At 46.6% G+C, this 24,368-nt stretch overlaps 1 protein-coding gene across 1 annotated transcript in view; it reads right to left on the reverse strand.

Annotated features, from left to right (window-relative positions):
* Positions 1–18,704: 18,704 nt before the first annotated feature.
* Positions 18,705–24,368, reverse strand: part of IPO5 (importin 5) — a 44,412-nt gene continuing 38,748 nt past the window's right edge. The window contains exons 22-26 of the mRNA XM_070048674.2: positions 24,068–24,190; positions 23,037–23,256; positions 22,262–22,490; positions 20,416–20,557; positions 18,705–20,081 (exon numbers count right to left, since the gene is read on the reverse strand). Coding sequence (XP_069904775.2) covers positions 19,995–20,081; positions 20,416–20,557; positions 22,262–22,490; positions 23,037–23,256; positions 24,068–24,190 — 801 coding nt within the window. The 3' untranslated portion in view covers positions 18,705–19,994. The remainder of the gene's footprint in view (positions 20,082–20,415; positions 20,558–22,261; positions 22,491–23,036; positions 23,257–24,067; positions 24,191–24,368) is intronic.

Raw genomic sequence — 24,368 nt, forward strand, 5'->3', positions numbered from 1 at the left:
TATCCATCTCTCTCTCTCTCTCTCCTCCTTCTAACTCTGCTCTCAAATAAATTGTTTAAAAATATATAAATCCACATAAACAACACAGTCCTAAGTCTTTCCCATGCATGACATCATGAGTGATCCTCCATACTGCTCACTGTGTGACTACAGGGTTTTTCTGTCCTTGGTGTTTAACTTTATTTGCTATATGGCAGCCAATCAGGTCTTCAGCATCCAACAGAACTGTATTCTTAGGAACTAAAAGCCCTAGAATGTGAATGGCCTAGTCCAGCTCTCCAAAGACTAGAAAATGTTTTCTACAATATTACTTTATTAGCTCTGTGTGGATGTTAATAGTGATGAAAAATCCAGTTCTTCCCAAGGGATCTATTCCTCTGCAAATCCAATCTAATTTCTGGATATTTTTTACTTCTACAGACACTATCCAGGTTCTTTTTAAAAAATTTTTTTTTCATTTTATTTGAAAGGTGGAGATACAGAGAGAGAAAGAGCTATTCTACCTGCTGGTTCATTCACCAAATGCTATCAACAGCCAGGCTGAAGCCAGGAGCCCAGAGCTCAACCTGGGTCTCCTCTTGGGTGGCAGGAACCCAGGCACTTGAGTCATTACCTAATGCCTCCCAGGAAGTGCATTGCTAGGAAACCTGATTGAAAGCAGAGGAGCTGGGGCTCGAAGCAGGCACACTGACATAAGGATACAGGCATCTGAAGAGGCAACTTAACCACAGGTCAATTGCCTGTCCCCCACACCCCAAATCTAGGTTCTTATTGTGTTACTCATCTCTCAAGAGCCAAGCAGAGCGAGGCCAGGGCCCACTGTATACAATGGGAATTCTCTCAAAACCTTGAGACCTCCTCATAGCTTTCTTCCACAGGGCACAGCCGGATCATGCTGACCCTGGTGGAGATGAGGGGTCTCCTTTCTTCAGAAATCAGTGATCTGAGAGCCACACCATGTCCTTGGAGCACCACTTGACCTAAAATTATTCTTAAGAATCAGCTGCAGTGAGGGGGAGGGCAGTGCATCTCAAAATCCTGGGGGAATTATAAAGTCTTAATTTTAATTATGAGACAAAATAATGTTGGTTCTTAAATTTTTTAAAAAATATTTACATGTTTTTATTTATTTGAGAGGTAGAGAAAGAGACAGAGAGAGAGGTTTCCATCTTCTTGTTCACTCCCCCAAATGCCTGTAAGAGCTGGGGTCGGGCCAGGTTGAAGCCAGGAGGCCAGACTCCATTCACATCTCCCACATGAGTGGCAGGGACTCAGCCACTTGAGCCACCATCTGCTGCCTCCCATGTTGCGCATTTACAGAAAGCTAGGGTCTGAAGTACAGCCAAATCTGGAACCCAGGCACTCTGATATGGGATGTCACAAATGGCATATTTACCAAACACCTGCCCCCAGTGTCACCTCTTATTAAGACAATATCAGGCCTCCACAGGCATAAGAACAAGGCTTTTTGCAGTGGGCAAGGTGGTGATAAGAGAGAGGAAGTCGAGAATTTGGGAGCAAAGGGTTTTCCTGATGTTGCTGTGACCATGACCTTTGTTGGTTACAGACCCTGTACATTGAGCCATTAAAATAAACAAACAAACAAAGATTTATCTATCTGAAAGTCAGAGTTCCACTGAGAGAGGGAAAGATAGATAAAAAGATATATATAGAGAGGGATCTTTCATCCTCTGGTTCAGTCCCCAGATGGCCACAAAAACCAGGGCTGGGCCAGGCTAAAGCCAGGAGCCAAGAGCTTCTTCTAGATCTCCCAAGTGGGTGCAGCAGCTTAAACATTTGGGCCGTCCTCTGCTGCTTTCCCAAGCCATAGCAGGGAGCTGGATTGGAAGTAGAACAGCTGGGACTCGAGCCAGTGCCCATATGGGATGCTGGTATTGCAGGCTGCCGCAACACCAGCCCTTGGAATTGAGCCCTTTAAGGACAACTGGGGTATGTGATGAACGTGGCCTTTTATGCAGAATCAATCTGGATTTGAATAGAGGACAAATCTTCCTGACAACCTGCTAGTGTCAGCTTTCTGTCACAGTCTAGGGAGTGACCTCTGGGCCCCTGTTCTTTCTCATTATCCCAAAAATAAAAATGACTTCACTGTTGATGATGATAAAGAAAACACACATTATATATAAAATTCAAAAAATACAAAAAGGTATAGAGAAGAAAGTGCTGGTGGGGGTGGCAGTACTCTTCTTAACACAGGGGACACGTGGAGGTAGGATCACAGTATCACGAGATTCCAGGCAGGGTTTAGGGAGAGAACCCAGGAGCATTCGTAGCATGTGGTAGGTCCTCATTTTGTTCATGAAAGCCAGTGGAGCTGAAGCTTCAGGATCCTGAAAGGTATGACCTTGGGGCTGGCATTGTAATGCAACAGGTTAAGCCACTGTTGGTGACACGGTTCAAATCTGCTCCACTTCCAATCCAGCTCCCTGCTAATGTGCCTGGGAAAACAGATGGCCCAAATGTTTGGGCCCTTGCCACCTCTGTGGGACACCCAGAAAAGGCTCCTAGCTCCTGGCTTCAGCCTGGCCCAGCCCTGGCTGTTGCAGCCATTTGTTGAGTGAATTAGCAGATGGAAGATCTCTGTGTGTGTCTCTCCCTCTCTCTCTCTAACTCTGCCTTTCAAATAAATAAATAAGTCATTTAAAAAAAAAAACAAAAACAAAAAACAAAAAACATGAGAGTTTTCCAAGGCTCCTAGCTATGTGTTCTCATGATCACAGATTTTTGTGGAATTTGTAACAGAAATCTATTTTTGTATTTCTTTTAAAAAGAATCCTCCCTGGACAACAGTGCAACGCTTTCAAACCTGAGAAAGTCTGGGACACCCCCCTGCAAAAAAGTCATGGCTGCCTTCTCCCCCCATCAACACGCCCAGCTCCCGGGAGGAGCCTGTGAAACACCTGAGGCCGCCATGACCTTGAAAAGGCGTGCTGGCTCACATCACACTGCCATGTTCCCCTGGTGGGGGGAGGGAGGATTCCAACTCGCCCAGTGAGCGCCTTCCTTTTATTCTATCACCTGTGTGAATACCCTCCCAAACTGCAAGTCCTGTGAAGACCTGCACTTCGGGAGCTCAATCCTGAGGCAGGACTCTGCTCCAGAGCGGAAGAAGAACCTGTGTTTCTTTTGCTTGTTTCAGAAGATGGTTCTGGTTATTCAGGGCCGTGGAGGGGAGGGTGTGGCTTCGTAGCCTGTTACAGTCAGCGCTGGACGCCCCCTGGGCTCCCGTGTGGCAAGGCTGAGGCCAGGGGTTCAGCCCCACGTGGACAAGTTGCCTTTGCTCCTAATGTGGTTGACTTGGGCACTCCTAAAAATGCAATTCACTGCTCCCATGTCAGCGCCACAGAGAGGCCTTGTGAGAATGTCCGTGTGTGGCCGGCGCCGCGGCTCACTAGGCTAATCCTCCACCTAGCGGCGCCGGCACACCGGGTTCTAGTCCCAGTCGGGGCGCCGGATTCTGTCCCGGTTGCCCCTCTTCCAGGCCAGCCCTCTGCTGTGGCCAGGGAGTGCAGTGGAGGATGGCCCAAGTGCTTGGGCCCTGCACCCCATGGGAGACCAGGAAAAGCACCTGGCTCCTGGCTCCTGCCATCGGATCAGCGCGGTGCACCGGCCGCAGCGCGCCGGCCGCGGCGGCCACTGGAGGGTGAACCAACGGCAAAGGAAGACCTTTCTCTCTGTCTCTCTCTCTCACTGTCCACTCTGCCTGTCAAAAAAAAAAAAAAAAAAAAAAGAATGTCCGTGTGCACCATTGGAAAATCCAGGTAAAAGCACCTGAGGCAGTGATCTGGGGTTGCCAGGGGCTTTTTTTTTTTTTTTTTTTTTTTTTAGACAGATTTAGAGGACTTTAAAGGAATTGAGAGGGGGCAAGAAATAAGGCACTGTAGGACACACTGTCAATTGCACGAGGGTCTCCAATCAGTTTTTGCAAGAAAAGCAATCTACAGCCATTAAAGAGTAAGTTGGGGCAGGCATGCAGGCCTGGAGGTGAAGATGCCCACATCCCATGAATATCAGAGTGTCTGAGTTTGGGCACCAGCTCCACTTCCAATCACAGCTTCCTGCTAATAATGCACCCTGGGAGGCAGCAGGTGATGGCTTGGGTACAGGGATCCCTTCCAAAAAGGAGACCTGGATGGCATTTTGGGCCCATTGTGGGCATAGAGGGAGTGAATCTGCAACATGAAGTCTCTGCTCTTGTTCTCTCTACTTTCAAATAAATAGATAGATAGATAGATAGATAGATAGATAGATAGTTGATAGATAAACAAAGCTATATCAGGGCTTGTTTCTATCTCAGCAGGAATTTCTAAGTGAAGAAACAATGAGGATGGCATATACAGTATGTCACATCCTATGGAACATTTACATTCAGGTAAATCCTTGTATAGAAAATCTGTATGTTGATTGTAAGGGCACAGGAGGGGCTGGCGCTGTGGCGTAGTGGGTTAAGTCACTGCCTACAGTGCCAGCATTCCCAAATTGGCACAGGTTCAAGTCCCTGCTGCTCCACTTCCAATCCAGTTCTCTGCTATGGCCTGGGAAAGCAGTGGAAGATGGCCCAAGTGCTTGGGCCCCTGCACCTGCGAAGAAGAGAGACCCTGAAGAAGCTCCTGGCTCCTGGCTTCGGATGGGCCCAGCTCCAGCCATTGCGGCCAACTGGGGAGTGAAGCAGCATGTGGAACATCTCTCTCTCTCTCTCTCTCTCTCTCTCTGCCTCTGTATCTCTGCCTTTCAAATAAAATAAATACATCTTTAAAAAAAAAAAAAAGCACAGGAAAAAACAGTGTTAATGAGTGCTTCAGGGAAGATGGCTGGTGGGATGGTCCAGGGGTTTTGGAGGGGGGCAGGGAGAAGCCAAGCACCCCCCCCCCCCAATAAAGAAGGGCTGTACTGATAAAACAAAGGAAAAGAATATCCGGGTACTTCACGGAGTTCTTGGAAAATGGAGTTAAAAAGTAAGTTTACTTTAGTGCAAACATTTTTTGAAATCATGCATTTCTTCCAGTAATGCACATTTGGGCAGAGCTCCCATCTGTCCAAATGCCCGCAACGGCCAGCTCTGGATCCAGCCAACACCGGGAGCCGGGAACTCAACCCCGGTCTCCCACTTGAGTGCCAGGAATCCAGTTCCAAAGAGCTAGCCCCTCTGCCTCCCGGGGTCTGCATTAGAGAAAGCAGGAATCAGGAGCCAGAACAGGGAACTGAATCCAGGCACCCCCTGACACCCCCCGCTGGCTTTGAGGGTGGTGCTAACAGCTCTGGTCCCAGTGCTTGCTAGTAAATACCACAGCCTAGTCTGCATGCCACACACACCGGCTGAATAGCTGTTCCTTCCTCGGGGACACCTTCCATCCCATGGGACTTTCCTGTCCTCTCAGCTCCAGCCCACGCTCCATAGAAAATTCTTTGACCCCTAAAGGAACTCCCCAGAGAGGAACATGTCCACTTATGCACTTATTTGTTTGCCTTTGTTTTTATCATACAAGCAAAGCACATCCCTTTAAGGTCTGCAACGTATACAGGCCTGTATAAAGCACTCCAGCTCCCCAGAGGAGCCATACACAGGAATTTCCTGTATAACCAAGCACATGTCTCTCTATACCTTTATGTGACATGAACACACATACATACGTGTGAAGACATATGGAGTGCACATGCATGTTTGTTTTACATTCTCCCCAATCTGTCAGCAGTTCTGGTCAGCTCTACCTTTAAAATACACATAGAGGGGCCCAACTTTGTGGCTTAGTGGGTTAATCTGCCATCTGCAACTCTGGCATCCCAAATGAGTGCTGGTTCTAGTCCAGCTCCTTGCTAATATGCCTGGGAAAGCTGCAGATGACCCAAGTCCTTGGGCCCCTGCACCCATGTTGGAGACCCAGAAGAAGCTCCTGGCCTCAGCCTGGCCCAGCCCTGGCTGTTGTGGCCATCTGGGGAGTGAACCAGTGGATAGAAGGTCTCTCTCTTATTCTCTCTCTGTTTCTCCCTTTTCCTCTGTAACTCTGTCTTTTAAATAAACAAATAAATCTCTAAAAAAAATACACATGGAACTTGACCTGGGATGCCATCTCTGCCATCTGGTCTACCACAAGTGGCCCAAGCCCATCATCACTTGCCTGTTTCTCTGTTCTTAGAAGACGCCTCTTCACAGCACCCCCATCTCCAGCCATCACTGTGACCCTAACAAGTCAGCCAGCTCTGCTCTGCACAAACCTACACAATAACACTCCCACTCACCCACAAACTCCAAACCTCACCAGGGTTCGAGGCCACAGATGCCTGAACCTGCCGCCCCCACTACAACTCACTCAGCAGAATGTCTCCAAGCTTCCCTTGCGTTGTTGCAAGGGGAAAGCTGAGTGATATTCTTCTGCATGGAGGTGCAGTGCAGTAACACAGTGGAGAGTCTGTTCACGTGTTGGTGGCCACTCCCATTGGTTCCACTTCTTGGCTATTGTGACCACACTGCCATGAACGTGAGCAGGTAGGCGGCTGTCTCTTGAAGGCTGTGCCGTGTTAAGACTCAGAAATGGATTTCCTGGATCACATGGGGATTCCATGTTTAATTTTCTTAGGAACCACCACACTGTCTCCCGTTTTGCGTTCCCGCCCTGCGCTTTTCTTTACTGATCTCTGTTTCCATCTCTCTCCAGCCAGGCTTCTCGCAGGAAGGAGTAAGACACATGGGCCTATGACCATGGCTCCTGCTTGCTCTACTCTTGTTTTCTGAATGCCAGCTCCGCGCTCGGGGCTGTAGATGCCCCCGCATGCGTGAATTCTTCCAATACTCCCACTCGGAAAAGTAGCTGCGAGCGGAGTTCGCAGGTGATACACCTTGGGGTACTGGATTCAACTTTGCCAGGTGCCAACTGTGTGCCTTCTGATACTCCAAGTGTGGGCCATGGGCTGGGAGCAGAGTCCCCTGAGAGTCTCCTGTGAGCTGTAGTTTGCATTCGAACAAGGTCCATGGGTGATTTCCACAGGGGCTGAAGTGGCAGTTCCAGAGGCACCGGCCCACGGCAGGTGGCCCGGCCTCCGGGGCTGCATCTACGGAACGCAGATGGTTCTGGTCTGTGCAATGCAGGAACCGTGCATTGCCGCAGTCAGCGTCTTCTAGTCCCTTCAGGTATGGCAAAGCCGGGAAAGCTGCAGCCCTATTTCCCAGACTCCTCGCCGCCAGGGCTTCAGATGCGACCTGGGTTCCGTGAAGCGTTGCATTAGGCCCAGATGGAGAGGGGAGCGAGCTGGCGGGGCTGGAGGCAGTGGCCGGTTGGTTATGCGCCTCCCGGCAGGGGGAACCTGGGCGCAGAGCAGCTCTGGGGTCCACAGTCGGGCCGTGGTTTCCTGTTTCTCCCGTTTTCCGCCACTGCAGAGCTCCTCGGGTGGGATCGTTCCGGAAGTGGCTGGGCCGGGAGCAGCCCAGTTTGGCAAGGCCGGAGGGGAAGCACGTCCCAGCGCTCGCCAGGCCGCGGGTCCCCTGTCAGAGGGGTGAACTTCCCTCCAGAAAGTGTCCCGGGACGCACTCGTCCCGGAGACCAGGCCTCCGATGCCTCCCCCTAGGATGGCGGAGACTTCACGCCACGTCCGGGGAGCAGCCCTGCTCACGCAGGGCATCATGGGAGCGGCCGCGCCCACGCAGGGCATCATGGGAACAGAGAGACATTCCCGCCTCCTCCAGGACGCGCGCCTGTGGGACGCCGTTCAGGAAGCCGTGCCCTGAGCGCTCTTGCGGCATTCGGAGTGGCCGCTAAGGATTCAAGTTTAACAAGCCAGCGCTCGGTCTAAACCCTGTTTTTGTCCTAGTCTAAGGCTATGAATTTCTGCACGGGCATTGGAACGACGTAAAACGCTCCCTCTCAGAACTGTGGGGCAGAGTCCGCCAAATCTGCACGTGGAGACCGCAGGCTGTGTTTCGGATTTCTCGTGTTTCTCCTCAGGGATTCCCCTGAGCGTCCTGTGCTACTCTTTCAGGGAAACGCTCGATGGTTCCCCGAAGCCTTGCCGGTCTGCTGAGCCATCTGGTGCCAGACCGTTCATGCGGATGGGAGTGTGCAGCGCTTGAGATCTGAGCACCGCCTTAAAAATAACACCAGGTACTCCGGCGCGATTCGTTCTCTGCCGTGTATTAATGAAGGGCGTTTACTAGGCACTTAATAAATAGTCTTTTTTTGTTTGTTTAAATTCTCTACTTAGAAAAATTTACAAACTACTTTGATATAAACCATGGCCCAGGCCTCAAGCCTTGCCAATTTTATGTTGTTAAGTATTTGTCCCGACAATGGAAGAGAATCAGAAAAGGTAATATAGAACCCACTACAGGAGCTGCATTTGACAGTCACTTGCTTTTTTTTTCCTCTCTTTTTTAAAAAAAGATATTTATTTGAAAGGCAGGGCCACAGAGAGCAGGACACACACACACACACCCCTTCCATTCACTGGTTTACTGCTGCAAAGGGCCAGGCCAGGCTGAAGCCAGGAGCCGGGAACTCCATCCCGGTGTCCCACAGGGGAGGCAGGGAGCCAAGTACTGGGGCCGTCACCTGCCGCCTCCCACGTGCATCGACAGGAGGCTGGCTCACAGGAGGCAAGATTCCGTTGCAGGCACTCCTAAAGGGGACACAGGCATTCCCAAGGCCAGCTCAGCCTGCTGTGCCATGAAACCTGCCCCATTTTTTTAAAAAAGATGTATTTATTTGAAAGCAGAGTGACAGAGAGGGACAGAGAAAGCGTTTGCTATCTTTCTGGCCCCAAGTGCTGCAGCTCTTCCTGATAACCGTGTTCCCTGGCCCCAGAGGGGAGAAGATGGCTTCCCGCCCAGCAGAGGTGGTAGCAGCCGCGTCGCGCAGGGCCCTCAGCTTCCAGGAATTTCTGTTATCGCTGGTATAGTCCTCAGGAATGGCTTCAAACACAGCGGAGTGGTTTTTCCCCCCAAATGGTAAAACTCCAAAAGTCATTGTTCTCTAACTTTTTCAGCAGTGATGCTCCTCTACTGCCCCCTCAAGGTTTTTGCATTCTTTTCCACATTCAAAAAAAAAATCTTTTTTATTGGAAAGATGGGGGGAGGGGGGAGAGGGAGAGAGGGAGAGAGGGACTGGATCATTCCCCAAATGCCGAAACTGAAACCAGGAGCTGGGAACTGAATCCAGGTCTCCCACTTGGGTGGCAGAGACCAAAGTGCCTGATCCATCACCTGTTGCCTCCCAAGGTGTGAACCTGCAGGAAGCTGGATTGGAGGCAGAGGAGCAGGGACTCCAACCAGGCACTGTGATAGGGGCTGGGTGTCTTCACTGCTGCGTGAAATGCCCATCCCAGATGCAACATTTCAAATAGCCAGATACTATGCACAGTGAATGTTAAAATCACACATGAACTGCTCATAATGCAAAACTATTGATCTCTGAATTATTAGAAAACAGTAATCTTACCTTCGACATCCTTATTTTGTGGGACAAGTGTTCACTTCCCATTGGTATAATGCAGGGATGGTGAATCCTTAGAATGCAAAATTAATATACATATATATATATATACATTTTGCATGCATTTTCAGGAACAGCAAAACCTTTGATTCAGATACAATGTTCTTAGGTTTTAAGATAAATGTGGTGGGCTGGTGCCGTGGCTCACTTGGCTAATCCTCCGCCTGTGGCACCAGCATCCCATATGGGCACCGAGTTCTGGTCCTGGCTGCTCCTTTTCCAGTCCAGCTCTCTGCTGTGGCCAGGGAGTGCAGTGGATGATGGCCCAAGTGCTTGGGCCCTGCACCCACATGGGAGACCAGGAGGAAGCACCTGGCTCCTGGCTTTGGATTGGCACAGCGCCATCCGTAGCAGCCATTTGGGGGGTGACCCAATGAAAGGAAGACATTTCTCTCTGTCTCTCTCTCTCTCTCACTAACTCTACCTGTCAAATAAGAAAAAAATAAATAAAGGGGATATAAATAAGTGCAAAAATTCCATTTTGTTTATTGTACATTGTCTGCCATCAGACAGGCTTGGTTGGGCTGACTTCACAGCCTGTGCTTTCTCCGATACCACTGATACCTTCAGAAGGAAATTCATGCGTGCATTCCTTCTTCCACATAGCCTTTTATTTTCCACTCCTCCGCCCATCCAAACAATTTAGTGAGCATCCACTCGAGGGGACCTGAATTTAGCTTAGAAAATACGCATTCCAGTGAGGCAGGCTGATCCAACCCAAGTGTCCCAAGGCTGTCACCAAGGGTCAGGCAGGCTGTGAGAAGCAAAGGCAGCCCGGGAAGTGAGGGAGGCTGCACAGTGATGGTTCAAAAGGAAGATCCCCCCAGGTCCCAGCAGCACCACTCACAGGGGGTGGAGAGAACCCCCAATGCCACCCGCGGATGAATGGAGCAATGAAATGTGGTCTTCATGTGCACCCGAGAATTCTTGAGTCTTTGAAGAGCAACCTGGGGCACCGGGGATACACCTGGAGGACACGGAGGCGAACCCTCTGGGTTCCAGAGCAGCAAGGGCTCAGAGCTGGGTGACGGTGCTTGGCTGGCGGAGCTGTGCCCCGTGGACTGGGTTTTGTTCCTCGCACTCGGGAGAATCATTGGGTTGTGTTTTTTTTTGAAATGAAATCTAGCAAAACCTCTGAAAAAACACACGAGTGTGTTGCACACCTCTGCCACCAGAAAGTGTTTCCTAAACATAGAATCATCAGTACCATCTGCGTGCTTTTAGCCACGTCCTCCAAACAACTGTGCCTGCTTGCATTACAGTTTTTACCAACATTGGTTCACTGTTTCAAAAGTAAATTTCAAGTCATTGTTATAAAGAAATAAAAATCAGTATCATTTGCTGTAAATAGAAGGTAGCCATGAAAGTAAATGCGAAAACCGGATTACTGAATTTGAAATCAGAAAATGAAATGTAGTTATGATAACCTATAAAAACGCGTACTTGAACATACGCTCCCTAGTGAGAATGGAACATTTTATGCTTATTAGTAAAAGAACATTGAGTCTGACGCCTCTTTAATTAGAGGGGAAATGAGCTCCTAAATCAATGTGATGGTTTTTTACTATTTGGACGGTAAGCAGCATCCGCATACCAACTAATGTATTGTTGCTTTTGAAATGGGCAAAAGACATTTAGCTTCCCTCTTTAAGGGGGTTGATTATTGAGAAGTTAATTCTTAGCTAAAATGATGTGATTTTATTTCCAAAAAGGTGTTGGAAAACTTAGAACCCTAGAAAGAGGGTTCTAAGAACCCTCTTGGTTCTTAAGAACCAACAATCTCTCTCTCTGGGGAGGGTGCTGGGAAAAGCTCCTTTTAAGTGTTGTTAACGTTTGTTAGAAATTTACCACAAAGCATCTTGGACAGGCTAACTTCAAAGATTTCTTTCATAGCTGAGACATTTTAGAGGTAAAAAGAATTTGGTTAGATAATCACCATTGATTTATATATATATAAAGCAGAATAGTCCACTCTGTGGTCACCAAATCCTGGCTGGTTTAAGTAGGTGAGCAGTCTCAGAATACTTCTTACCCAGACTCATTCATCAGAAAGACACATATGCATTTCATCGGGAATGGTAACTTCCAGAAGGCTCTGTCAGGATCAAGTCTGCGAATTTCTGCTTTAGGAGAGGACGGGCAGCATGGGGTGCCTGAGGACCAAGAGTGGGAACAGATTTTCCGCTGAGTAATAATGCTTTACAAACACTGAATTTTGAACCAGGTGGCCAATTGTGTAAGAGAGTTTAAGGGAGCTGACACTGCAGTGTAGTGAGTGAAGCTGCCACCTGTGATGCTGGCATCCCATATGGGTGCTGGTTCACATCCTGGCTGCTCCACTTCCGAGTCAGCTCCCTGCTAATGGCCTGGGAAAGCAGTGGAGGATGGCCAAAGGGTATGGGCCCCTGCCACACACGTGGGAGACCCTGAAGAAGCTCCTGGCTCCTGGCTTTGGCCTGGGCCAGCACTGGTCATTGCAGCCATCCAGGGAATAACCAGTGGATGAAAGATCTCTCTATCACTCTTTCACATAATAAAAAAATCTAAAAGAAAGAATTTTAAAAAATCAATTTTCTTTACAATTTGTGCATCTCAAAATACCACTTTGTTTTTTTTAAATTTTTAATTTATTTTATTTTTTTGACAGGCAGAGTTAGACAATGAGAGAGACAGAGAGAAAGGTCTTCCTTTTCTGTTGGTTCACCCCCATAATGGCTGCTATGGCCAGTGTGTTGTGGCCGGCGCACCACGCTGATCCAAAGCCAGGAGCCAGGTGCTTCCTCCTGGTCTCCCATGCGGGTGCAGGGCCCAAGCACTTGGGCCATCCTCCACTGCCTTCCCGGGCCACAGCAGAGAGCTGGACTGGAAGAGGAGCAACCGGGACAGAATCCGGCGCCCCAAATGGGACTAGAACCCTGGGTGTCGGCACCGCAGGTGGAGGATTAGCCTAGTGAGCCGCGGCGCAGCTTCAAAATACATTTTGTACTGCATGAGAACTAAGGGAAGAAGGCCTGGCTGCCTTCCCAGCTGACCCCTGCCATCTGAGTTGAGTGCATACTCCAAGGGTCTCTTTGTGTCTGACTATTCCCAGCAGCTTTTCTAGAGAGAGGGGTTCAGAAGCAGAAGCTCAGGTTTCTAGTAGCTTCTCCATGTTGGTAGATCTGGGGAATTTTGGAAGAGTAGGGGGCTGGTTGTCAGGGCCTGGGTGTAGCTCCCACAATAGCCACTGGCAGAGCCAGAGCAGGCAGTGCCCTGGGCACTGGAGTTACTCTACTGAATTCTCACCCGTGCTGTCCACCCCCCACAGATGAGAGGGGAGCTTTGCAGTGTCCACATGAGACTCTTTCCAACATAACCCCTGCTAGACAGCTCGCACTACTGCAGAGGTGGCAGCTTGCATTACAAACAGGGAAGAAGCAAACGCCCTCCCAACACTGCAGGGCAGAATGGGAGAGAGGTAAGGGAAGAGAGCCCCTTACAGGAAGTCCAGGGAGCAGCCTTCCAGACAGAGGAAACCGGCTGGGAGCAGGGCTCCTTTACCAGCTGGGCAGCAAGTCCGGGTGCTGGGGACTTTGGGAGGCAGAGACGGGAGTGGAGCTGAATGACAGGGGATCCAGCCCCTGCTTGTCATTCCTCCAGCCTCGCACTCTCTTGGGAAATGACTTGGTGGGAGTTTACTACTGCCTCAGAGCTGGGCACACTGCTGGGGGAAGACAATGGCTTCAGGGTGAGTGGCGTCCCTGAGAGCCAGCGTGGGCCCCTCCACCTAACACCTCCCCCAGGGTAACTGCACAGCCCTGGAGGGAACTTCCACAAGCCCAGCTGAGTCTGTTGAGGTTATCATCCCTGCAGAGGTTAAAGGGGGTCAGGAATGCAAGCTCAGGTGGGCAGGATCCTTCTCTGGCTGCCCAGGCCAGTGCTCCTTAAAAAGCCATTGCAGTCATCAGGTCCACCATTATGGCTCCACGTGGGCCTGGCTACTTCAGATTTTCTCTTTGTGACACTCGGGCTGCAGCTGAGCTTCCGTCTTAGGGATTTTGCCTGCCTTTTGCCAGAAGCAATTCGAGGACTAAAAATATTAGTGGGTTGTGTTTCTCATGAAACAGAACTCTCTTCTGTTCCTCGAATAACCGTAGAGTTTTATATTAAAAAATGCAATAGGGCCATAATTGTTTTCACTTTCCCTAATTCCTGATCAAAGAGAACTTTATTCTTTTTTAAAAAATAATTTCACAGCTTTTTTATTTTTAAAGATTTATTTATTTGAAAGGCAGAGTTACAGAGAGAGAGAAACAAAAAGAGAAAGATCTTCCATCCACTGGCTCACTCCTCAGATGGCTGTGATGGCCTGGGCTGGGCTAGGCTAAAGCCAGGAGCTAGGAGCTTCATGCAGGTCTCCCATGAGGATCCAAGGGCCAAGCACTTAGACCATCCTCCACTGCTTTTCCCAGGAGCATTACCAGGGAGCTGAATTGCAAATGGAGCTGTTTGAACTTGAACTGGTGCCCATATTGGTTGTGGGCATTGCAGGCGGTGACTCAACCCACTATGCCACAACACCAGCCCCAGAACTTTATTTTTTTATGTTTTTCACAGGTCTTTTAAGATTTTTATTTATTAGAGAGGTAGAGTTACAGAGAGAGGGAAAGACAGAAAGGTCTTCCATCCACTGGTTCACTCCCTAAATGGCCCTAAGGCTGGAGCTGTGCTTATCCGAAGCCAGGAGCCAGGAGCTTCTTCCAGGTCTCCCACATGGGTGGAGGGTCCCAAGTACTTGCACCATTTTCTACTGCTTTTTCACACCATTAAGAGACCTGGATTGGAAGAGGAGCAGTTGGGAATTGAACCGGTGCCTATATAGGATGCTGGGGCCACAGGCGGAGGCTTAGCCTATGGTATGTCACAGTACCGGCCCTAGAACTTTAAACTATTTATTCTTGGGGCAGGCATAAGTGGCACAGCATGTCATGCTGTTTTCCTGCAACACTGGCATCCCATATCCCACCCTTTCAAGTCCTGATGCTCTGCAGGTGTGGATGAAACAGGAGTTAACTGCATTTGGGAACTGGGACCAACTCTCTCAACGGGCTACACATAAATGTGGCATGTTCTTCCTTCATTGTCAACCTCATGGTAACTTAGATGAAGGCAATTCTCTCAGAAGCAGACTCCTCTGAGAAAAGGCCCAGGAGGGCCAGGAGACACACCTTCCTGACCTTCTGCCTGTCTGGCTCCTTCACTCGCCAAGGGGGCAGACTGCACTGGTCCTAGATGCCACACCCTGAGCGTCTGCAGTGCAGGGTGGCAAGGCTAGATTGGATGCTTCCACTCAGCGCGCTTGCTAGTGAGCAGGAAGCTGTTTACTTTTGTCTCTGGTACACTCTGCTATGATCCTAACTGGAGGCCACAGGACATGCACCCTGTTTGCAGAATTAAGTGGATGTTACTACACGAACGGGAGTACTTTGAAAAGTTGAGTTAAAAGAAGCTTGTCTTGGTATCAAAACTTTTGAAATTTAGACTCTTCCCAAAGTTCCAGGAAAATGCATATTCTGGAAAAACTGCATAGGTAAAAATTTTGTGAAGAGAGGAAGTGTGCCTCCCAGGGTGTGCATCAACAGGAAGCTGGATTGGGAGCAGAGCTGGGACTGAAACAGCACTCCCATGTGAGATAACGGGTGTCCCAAGTGGTATCTTAACTGCAATGCCAAATGCCTGCCCTTGACTCCCAATTTCCTTGCACCAAGATCAACTTCAGTTTTAATTCATTTTCTGGATCTTTTCAAAGCCCACTGTTTCCTGGACTTCCCCCTGTGAAACACCCCCTGAACCCTCTGCTTTTCATTTGTCCCCTACTAGCAGGGACCACTGTTTCACTCAGCACTTGCTCATGTCAGGTTAAGTTGCAGTCACATGGCTTACTCTTCAAATTCATGCTGCTAACTAGCCCCATTTTCCACGGTATATGTGTTTTATAACTAACCAGTTCTAAAACCAGATGCTGTGCAAGTGTCCTTCCATCTTCTCAGGTCTGCGTACTCCCGCAGCACATGCTTCCGGTGCTGACTATACACCTCAAGCCTGTCTACCAGCCCAGGGGTAAGCGGTTCACTTTGTTCCAGATAAGGAGCTTGCCAATGGCCCAGAGCGAGTTAGGGGTGGGGTGGGCAGGGAGTGAACCCAGGTTAACAAGGCTTCCACTCTCACAGTTGACCTTGAGAGCCATCTCATCCTACATGGATGCCAAGCTTAGGTCAGCAAGGGGGCAAAAGTCCCTGGTGACTGAGTTCAGTGTACAGAACCAGCATTCGCAGTGAAGTCCAAGTCCTCCCCTGACAGGGACAAAGTGCCCTGTCATTATTGGCTGAGATCCAGATGAAGTTACCTAGTTTACTTGGGGGCCATATCATTTGTAGATAAAGCATCTTCAAACACCAGAATCAGAGTTTGCATAAGCCAGTTTGCTTTTGGGACAACCTGCAACAACAAAATGGTTTTGGAAGGCTGGTACTGTGGCACAGTCTGTAAAGCCATCAGCTGTCATGCCAGCATCCCATATGGGAGCCAGTTTGAGTCTTGTCTGCTCCATTTTTGATCCAGCTCCCTGCTAATGTGCCTGGGAAAAGCAGCAGAAGATGGCTCAGGTACTTAGGCCCCCACACCCACATGGGAGACCTGGAAGAAGCTCCTGGCTTAAGCCTGGCCCAGCCCTGGCTGTTGCAGCCATTTGGGGAGTGAACCAGCAGATGGGAAGATCTCTGTCTCTTCCTCTCTGTAATTCTACCTTTCAAATAAATCTGAGAAAAACAAAAATGAAACAATCTATGTTTTGGTTTAGTAACAGAAATTAGGGAGCAATGACAGCTAACACTCAATGTACATTTTTTTTTTTTTTTTTAATTTTTGACAGGCAGAGTGGACAGTGAGAGAGAGAAAGGTCTTCCTTTTGCCGTTGGTTCACCCTCTAATGGCTGCCGCGGCCGCTGCATTGCGCTGATCTGAAGCCAGGAGCCAGGTGCTTCTCCTGGTCTCCCATGCAGGTGCAGGGCCCAAGGACTTGGGCCATCCTCCACTGCACTCCCAGGCCATAGCAGAGCGCTGGCCTGGAAGAGGGGCAACCGGGACAGAATCCGGCGCCCCAACCGGGACTAGAACCAGGTGTGCCGGTGCCGCAAGGCGGAGGATTAGCCTATTGAGCCACGGCACCAGCCTCAATGTACCCTTTAAATCTGTGAAGTGTGTGAAGAACTAAGGCATAAGGAGGGAATCCATTTGATCCTGCGGGGCAATGGTTTGAATGGCGGTCAGCAAACAGCCAGCCTGGTCTGTAAATTGTCAGAGGAACACAGCTACGCCTTGGGTTAAGTATCAGCCATAGCGCACAAAGCTGAGTGACAGACGCCAGGGCTGACACAGCCCACGGTTCTAACTGTCCAGTCCTTTATGGAACAGGTTGTTCCAGGCCTACATCGGGACCGCAGGATCAAGTTGTCAAGCTGCATTTCAAAACTCACATCGTCTATCCATTTGTTCCAAACCCGTGGGCAAGCAGAGTAACTCAGTTCTGATCCACAGCACATGGCGTGATTCTTGGTTTCCATCACAATCTGGATGCCAGTTAGAGGACAGGTGTGCAGGTCAACCACAACCACGGAGGAACACATTTCAGAATTCTATTCTGCTGCCTCAACTGGAATTTTGAAAAACTAGTTTTTGTTATCACATAAAAATCATACTGTACCACTTTTGAATGGATTTTGAAGTGAATAATTTAGCTTCAAAACGTTTGTAGTCATTCAGTTATGATGCGTGAAGCTCTCATACTGTCCACGATGCACTGCAGGATAACACCTTCGAGTCACAGTGGGGGGCAGTCTAGTCCCCCCTGCCCCCACTCCATCACAGAAGTTCCAGCTGCTGGAACTATGCACCTTCTGCAACGGTGCTACCGCGCTGCAGCGCTGACAATCTGTGGCTGTGGGCTACTTCCTCCTTTGTGCCAAAGCGCAGTGCGAGGGGCAACGCGATTTCTACGAAACATGACTGACGCAACGAGACTCCTCGGCAGAATGAAGCAGTGCAAATCAAGCCAAACTCACGGCCAGCTCCAGAGAGGCAACCACATCAGAATGGCAGGCTGGGAACGACTTCCCTCCATCTCTTAGGACACTGAGTGCATCAAGGTTTATTTGCTCAGGGACTTACTGATGTTAGTCAAGCTGCAACTCCAGAGTTAGATAAAATGGCCTCATTACAGAAGTGTCAGATCAGCTTTAAGAGTTTCCCAGACTATGTAAGAGCCACACACATTTATTTCTCCCTCCGCAAACAGTTTGGGTTCACAAACAATATCATCACCTGATGGCATGCAAGGTCACTAAATCTAGTCCAAAAGTTAAGGAATAAAACCATGAATTTCCATCTTGCATAGACAGAATGAGGTATTGTGAAATGCTTCTCCAGGTAATCTCAGTGAATTATTAGTTCATGGAACGACATCTTAGTGTTGAACCCTGGATTTTGGGATCATGTCACATTTACCTTCTCTATTAACTCGATTCAACTCCAGTCACTCCTCTGCTTTCCTGCTTCTGCCCAGGACTTATCAGTCCACATGTGACTGATGTGCACACACCGGAGTGCTTCTTGCACAGATCTGAGACCCTGGCTACAGGTACCTCTCAATACCCCATCCGTGTTTAAACCTGAAGGCAGGAGGTTCTTGCTCCCACACTGATTAGCATACTAAGTTCTCCAGAAAAGCTGTCGTATGAGCAGACTGCCAGCTCAGCTCGGGCAGGCCTACCACTTTTTTCATTTCTCTTCTCCACGGGTAGTAACAATTTCAGTGGAAAACAAAGCCTGTGTTCCAGCAGTTGATTGCCACCAGTACACAAAGACAGGCTTTCCAGCCTCTTTTCTCTAGGCCTCAGTAGCAAGGGGTTGCTTTGACACACTTTTACTCCAGGTCCCCTTTTGCTCCCACAGGAATACAGGGTATTAAGTAGCTGCAAACATTCCCACACCTCACGTGGGTCCCACAGGTCCCCACGGACACGACTGTGTACTGATGTCACTCATGGCTCGTTCTGCCAGACATGGAGGCCTCATGTGAAGGGTATTTGCTCACAAGTGAACCATCAAATGCAATCCACTCTATTTTCTATTCCATTCCAGATTTAGTTAAAAAAGTAATACGAATCATTTAAAGAAAAAAATCTTTAATTTTAAATTCTGACCTATGCATAAAATTCATTTTTATATCACGGTTAAATTTAGTACAAACTATAAAAATGTTAACACTGAAATGTTCAACAGAAATCTAGTAAGATCCCTTAGAAAAAATGTTTAAGGAAACAACAGCAAGTCATTTACTGCTATGAGGTTAATACATAAAGAAAAACACACACACATTTTACTGAAATTTTCAGTAAGTAACATCAGCCATAACACATCATAAAATTCAAAGTTTAAAGGTTGTGTGTGGCTCTAAAGCAATTACAATTTGCAATGAAAAATCTAAGCCAATCTTTTTTATTTAACCAGAACAATTCTAGTTAAAACAACTATCGGTGGAAAAATTTGCAGACCTTGAAAAGGATACCAATTGGAACGAACAGGGTGTTATCATAACTTAGCTTAAGTCAAAGCAGAAGATGAGGAAAACCAGATGCTTTTAACTTTTAAGTTTGAATTGTACAAGGAAACATGAGTGGGGGAGGGAACCACTCAGGGCCATAGTACTAATTTAAAAAAATACTAGATCATTCTTATATTTAAAAACATTAAATGAATCAAAGCCAGACAGTACTGAATTTTTACACAGTTGCTTTTGTGTTTCAACTTTGTTTATTGAGGAGTGAATGAGAGACTACTGCCAGACATGCCAACGACACTTCACATTCAAGGGCTGGAAGCTGAACAGCCTCCACACTGAGTCACTGCATTAAGTCTTTTGGGAAAAAGAACCAAAAGTGGCATCAAAAGACAATCTCATGCTTGCTGTTTGTCACTTAGGTTTTTTTTTTTTTTCTTTCAACTTTTGGGTCTACTGGTTTGCTAGGTAGGTTTCTTTCTACCCTACCAAAAGATTCACTCTTCAATTAATAGGACGAACACCAAGTGTAGAGCAATTGGTTTTAACACATCTACACTGAGTAACTGATCTTAAAGCTGTTTTTTCTTACATGTCCTTATGTCTAATGAGAAAAATTAATTCTTTCCTTTTCCTTTCACATGGGTGGGTTACACCAATAGAAAAATACTCTGCAGTGCTACCGTAGGGCTTACAGGGACTCTTCAGTGGCCTGAGAGAAATCCACGGAAACTCCACTGGGCGACACAGGGGCTGCTCTTGCTGCTGCGGCTCTCCAGGAGAATGGCCTACACACAACACTACCGCTCTCGTTTGCTCAAAAACAAAACAAAGAAACCTAAACAAAAGGGTAAACGTTTATTTGGAGTTAGTTTTCCGGTGGGTGATATGGAGGCCCGTCAGGCAGAGTTCAGGAGCTCCTGGATGGCTGCCTGCTGCTCGGGACTGAGCTGTGCTATGCACTCAGTCCACAGTCCTCCAGAAGTCTAGGGAAAAACAAACATGTTCACAGGTTCAGAGAGTGAAACGGTCCCTTGGAAGGTTTTTAATAATCATTACAGACATACTGTAACAATGCCAAAATACCAGAGTTTAATGAATGTCATGGTAAAATCAAGAAATCTGCCTGTTTCTTTAAAGCTCAGTTCATTGGTAGTTAAGCTTTCTTCATTTTTGCACTGATAGAACTACACTAGAAGATGCCAACTTAAAGTCACCTTTACATATGAATTGAGAGAGTAAAAACAATTTAAATAACATTTTAGTAGTTGACAATTTATCAGGAAAAAAGTTTTATTCCCCCTTTCCCAATCAGCTTACCTGTACTTGGCGAACTACATTAGCCAAACGTTTGGCACAAGGATCTTCATGTTTAATTGCCTCATGCATTTCTCCCTCTGCAATAATACTGAATATTTTGGGCAGATTGGTATTGTTTGGGCCAAGAACGATTGGGTGATTACTGACAAAAGAAAAGAAAACCTTTATAAATGAAACATGTAGGGAGAAACCATTGAAGTTTTTATACTTTACGATGTCCTTCTCTTATCACTGCATTTTGCTTTAAGGTCTTTGTAAAATGATTTTGTGTTCACTAAAAATCAACTGCCTTTTAAATTTTAAATTTCGGAGGTTATCAAACCAGCTACTTTTACTTAATATCTCCTTAGTTTCTTCCTTTGTAAATCAGAAAGAATTCCTGGCTCATCTGTCTGGATTAAGTGCCAAGGATTGAATGCATGAAGTACTTTATAAAACATGATGTTACCAAGGACAACAATTAGCACAAATTTTATTTGCTATTGCAAAATTATTTGTACAATTAGTCCGATGTTCAGATATATGGGCATTTCATGAATAAACTGGGAAATAAATTCCAGGCAGGTTTAATGGAATAAAATATTAACAGCGAATTAAGTAGAATTCTTGTCTTTCTTAAAAGAATTTTTGAGCAGTCATTTCCAAAGCAGACAATCAGTCAGCATGATTAAAAACTGGCTGCATCAGGTATAGGAGGAGCAGGCGAACAGTGTGAACTGCAGGACGGCTGTTATTCCTTAATGACACATTCAGCAGAAGAGAACACACACCCAACATAAGGATTTACGTGAACCTGAACTTAAAAGGTAAGAAAGGACAGCCTGTGGGCCTACTGCTATAAATTCCATTGGGTCTAGCCCTTGGATTTATTTATGAACAGTAAAAACAGCAGTTAATAGTGACAGAGCCAGGTATGACTAATATTTAGAAAAACAGGGATTTAGAAAAATACCAGGGAGTATGCTTTTGTGGTTTCTATGGCCTCCATGTTGTTACAACTCTTAGATACGCTTAAGGGCACACAACAGCACTTATAATAATGCCAGATCCTTCATCTTCATGGCCTGCCTGGTACACAGTACTTCCCTTATCCCACTGACTCTTGAACCCAGAGAGAAGCAGAACTTTAGTGTCAAATGATGTTACTAGCAATGTATTTTGATCTCATCCTATAACAAATGTAGTGGGTGGCAGAACATCAGACAATAACCTTAAAACATTATCTGCTAAAAATAATGTCCCTAGGCTGGTGCCATGGCTCACTTGGTTAATCCTCCACCTGTGGTGCCGGTACCCCGGGTTCTAGTCCTGGTTGGGGCGCCGGGTACTAGTCCTGGTTGCTCCTCTTCCAGTCCAGCTCTCTACTGTGGCCTGGGAGAGCAGCGGAGGATGGCCCAAGTGCTAGTGTTTGGGTCCCTGGACCCGCATGGGAGACTGGGAGGAAGTACCCAGCTCCTGGTTTCAGATCGGAGCAGCGCCGGCTGTAGCGGCCATTAGGGAAGTGAACCGACGGAAGGAAAACCTTTCTCTCTGTCTCTCTCTCACTGTCTATAACTCTCTCTCTCTCTCTCACTGTCTGGCAAAAAAAAAAAAAGTCCCTAGAATCTGCATTTTATCCCAAAAAGAACAACTCAAAATTAAGTCTTATACAAATGTAATCTCAATTATGGTTTCTTAACATGATTTATAAAGACAGCATTACTATAAAACCATACAAATGAAGGTGTGCACAGACTGTGGGGTTAACTGAACCTCAGGAGATCCACATGAGGGTTTGTGGGGGAGTAAGGAAGCCTTGCTTTGTGTCAAGGGGAAGGGAATAGGGTCAGTCTGTGCTCTGTTATACCTTTCAATCAGGTCACACAAGTAATTGAAAGTCTGAACAGCTTCTTCTTTATCTTCATGTAGTGGAAGCCAAGACAACCAGTGTGGTAGGACCTCTTCAACGTTTACACAGTCAGGCTTAAACTTCATGATTTTCCCCACTGCTGAGATGCAGTTCTCAGTGGCATTGACATTTTCTTTGGTCTTAGAATCTGCAGACTGAATAACTCTTACAAGCAGTGGAAGGGCTTCTGAAGTAAGCATTTGAAAAAAAAAAAGGTCAGTTAAAACTTTATATTTTCATGTAAATGAACTGGCTTTTTTGTATAGTTACTAATCATGGTGATCAGTATTAAAGTGTCGGTCAATAAACCTCATTTAGGTATTTTGAAAAACATGCATGGGCAGCAGCACCATTACTCCCGCTGCCTTAAGAACCCAAGAGGTGAGCGACCTCCACATACACTGCTGACCCCTGGAGGGGACTGAGCTTTCAAAGCAGCCTAACCATATTCCCCAGTAAGTTTTAAACAAACATCCTGTTCCAAGGCTGTGGGGTATGCCCTCAGCCCAAAGGAAATACCTTAGAAGGTGGAGGTGCGGAAAACTTTGATTCTCCTCATTTTATTTCCACTTCTATGGGAATAATAAGTTCCTAAGTGCAACAGATAAGGTGTTTGGAAAAGGGGGAAGGGAACAAAGCAGAAACAGGCGGACAATGTTGGGGGGGTGTTACAGAGAATGAGGTATGGAGAAAAGGTTGTCTGGAAGGAATGTTATCAAACAAAACAAAGTACCTGTACAAAAAGGGCGGTAGTTATCACCACCGTACTGTGCCATGACTCCCAGGCCATATGCGGCTGCTTGCCGGACTTCCGGGCTATTGTCACATACGTATTGGAGCATTGGCCTTAAGAAATATTCTGCATACTTAAATGAGGCTGGACTACAGTGCTCGATAACATCATCAAAGATGCACAATCCCCACTGTCTGTCTGGCCATGGCCGATGTGGACACTGCAAAAGAAAATCTCTTCTAATACTGCAATACTAGTATAAGCGGGGAGCCCAAAGAAATCAATGCTCATTGTAGACTAGATGCTTCACTGTTACTCCTGATACAGGCAAGGAAAACACAGTAACAGGAACAACCACTTCTTGAGACTAACATTATTCAAATTAACATACAGATCTAATGAAATTTAGGTTTTAAAGACTTGTGCAGTTTATTATACAACTCAAGAAATTGATACTACCAGATACCAAGAACTGAGAGTGGTAGCAATGTATATAAATTTACTATGTGAAACAGAAAATGGTAATACTGTATTTAAAAAGTATAATAAAGTCTGTGAATATTTTAACTTTATAGCATTGATTCAATATGCCAAGTCATGTGTGCTTAATCTTATAAAGTCTATAAAGCACTAAAAAAAAAAAAAAAAAAAAAAAAAAAAAATCCTATATCTACGATCCATGACTGCTGGCCATAACTGAATTTTCCACGGCCCACTGAAAAAAATACAATCACTGTTTCCATTTATTAATTTAGCAGGGCATAGATAATCTGATATAATGGAAAATCACTTGTAAACCTGCAGAATATAATTATAATTGGCCCATGGAAAATCTTCACTAGCAATATTCAAGCATATATTGAAAGCAAATAGGCAGGGCAATACAGCAACCCTGAAATATTTAAGATACCCAATGGAAGCTATAACTTCTGAGACCCATTTTAATGCAAAGTGTGAAATTTCATGCTTGAATAAAATGAAAGACTTGTATGTCAACTACTCAAAATAACCACTAGGGAGTTATCACTTACAATTAGGTTGACAATTAATGGGAGCAGCTGTTCAAACCATGGTAACACCTTTTCCTTGTAGCTGCTGAATATTGAATGTAAAATATCTGACACTTTAGTCAGGATATAAACATCATTATCATCCTAAAAAAAAAAACACATCCATATGGATTAAAAAATTCTATTATCAACAGAAGCATTTATAAAAGTGTTAAGAGAGGCAGACAAATCGAACTTCTCATTCCTGTCTTAAGGGCTTATCAAAAACCTAAAGACTGAAGTAGTAATCTTAAGATTGGGTGTCATGCCTCTCACCTGCCTC

The sequence above is a fragment of the Oryctolagus cuniculus genome, chromosome 9 (genome assembly GCF_051225735.1).
Source record: "Oryctolagus cuniculus isolate XC-2025 breed Fujian yellow rabbit chromosome 9, ASM5122573v1, whole genome shotgun sequence".
Classification (NCBI taxonomy): domain Eukaryota; kingdom Metazoa; phylum Chordata; class Mammalia; order Lagomorpha; family Leporidae; genus Oryctolagus; species Oryctolagus cuniculus.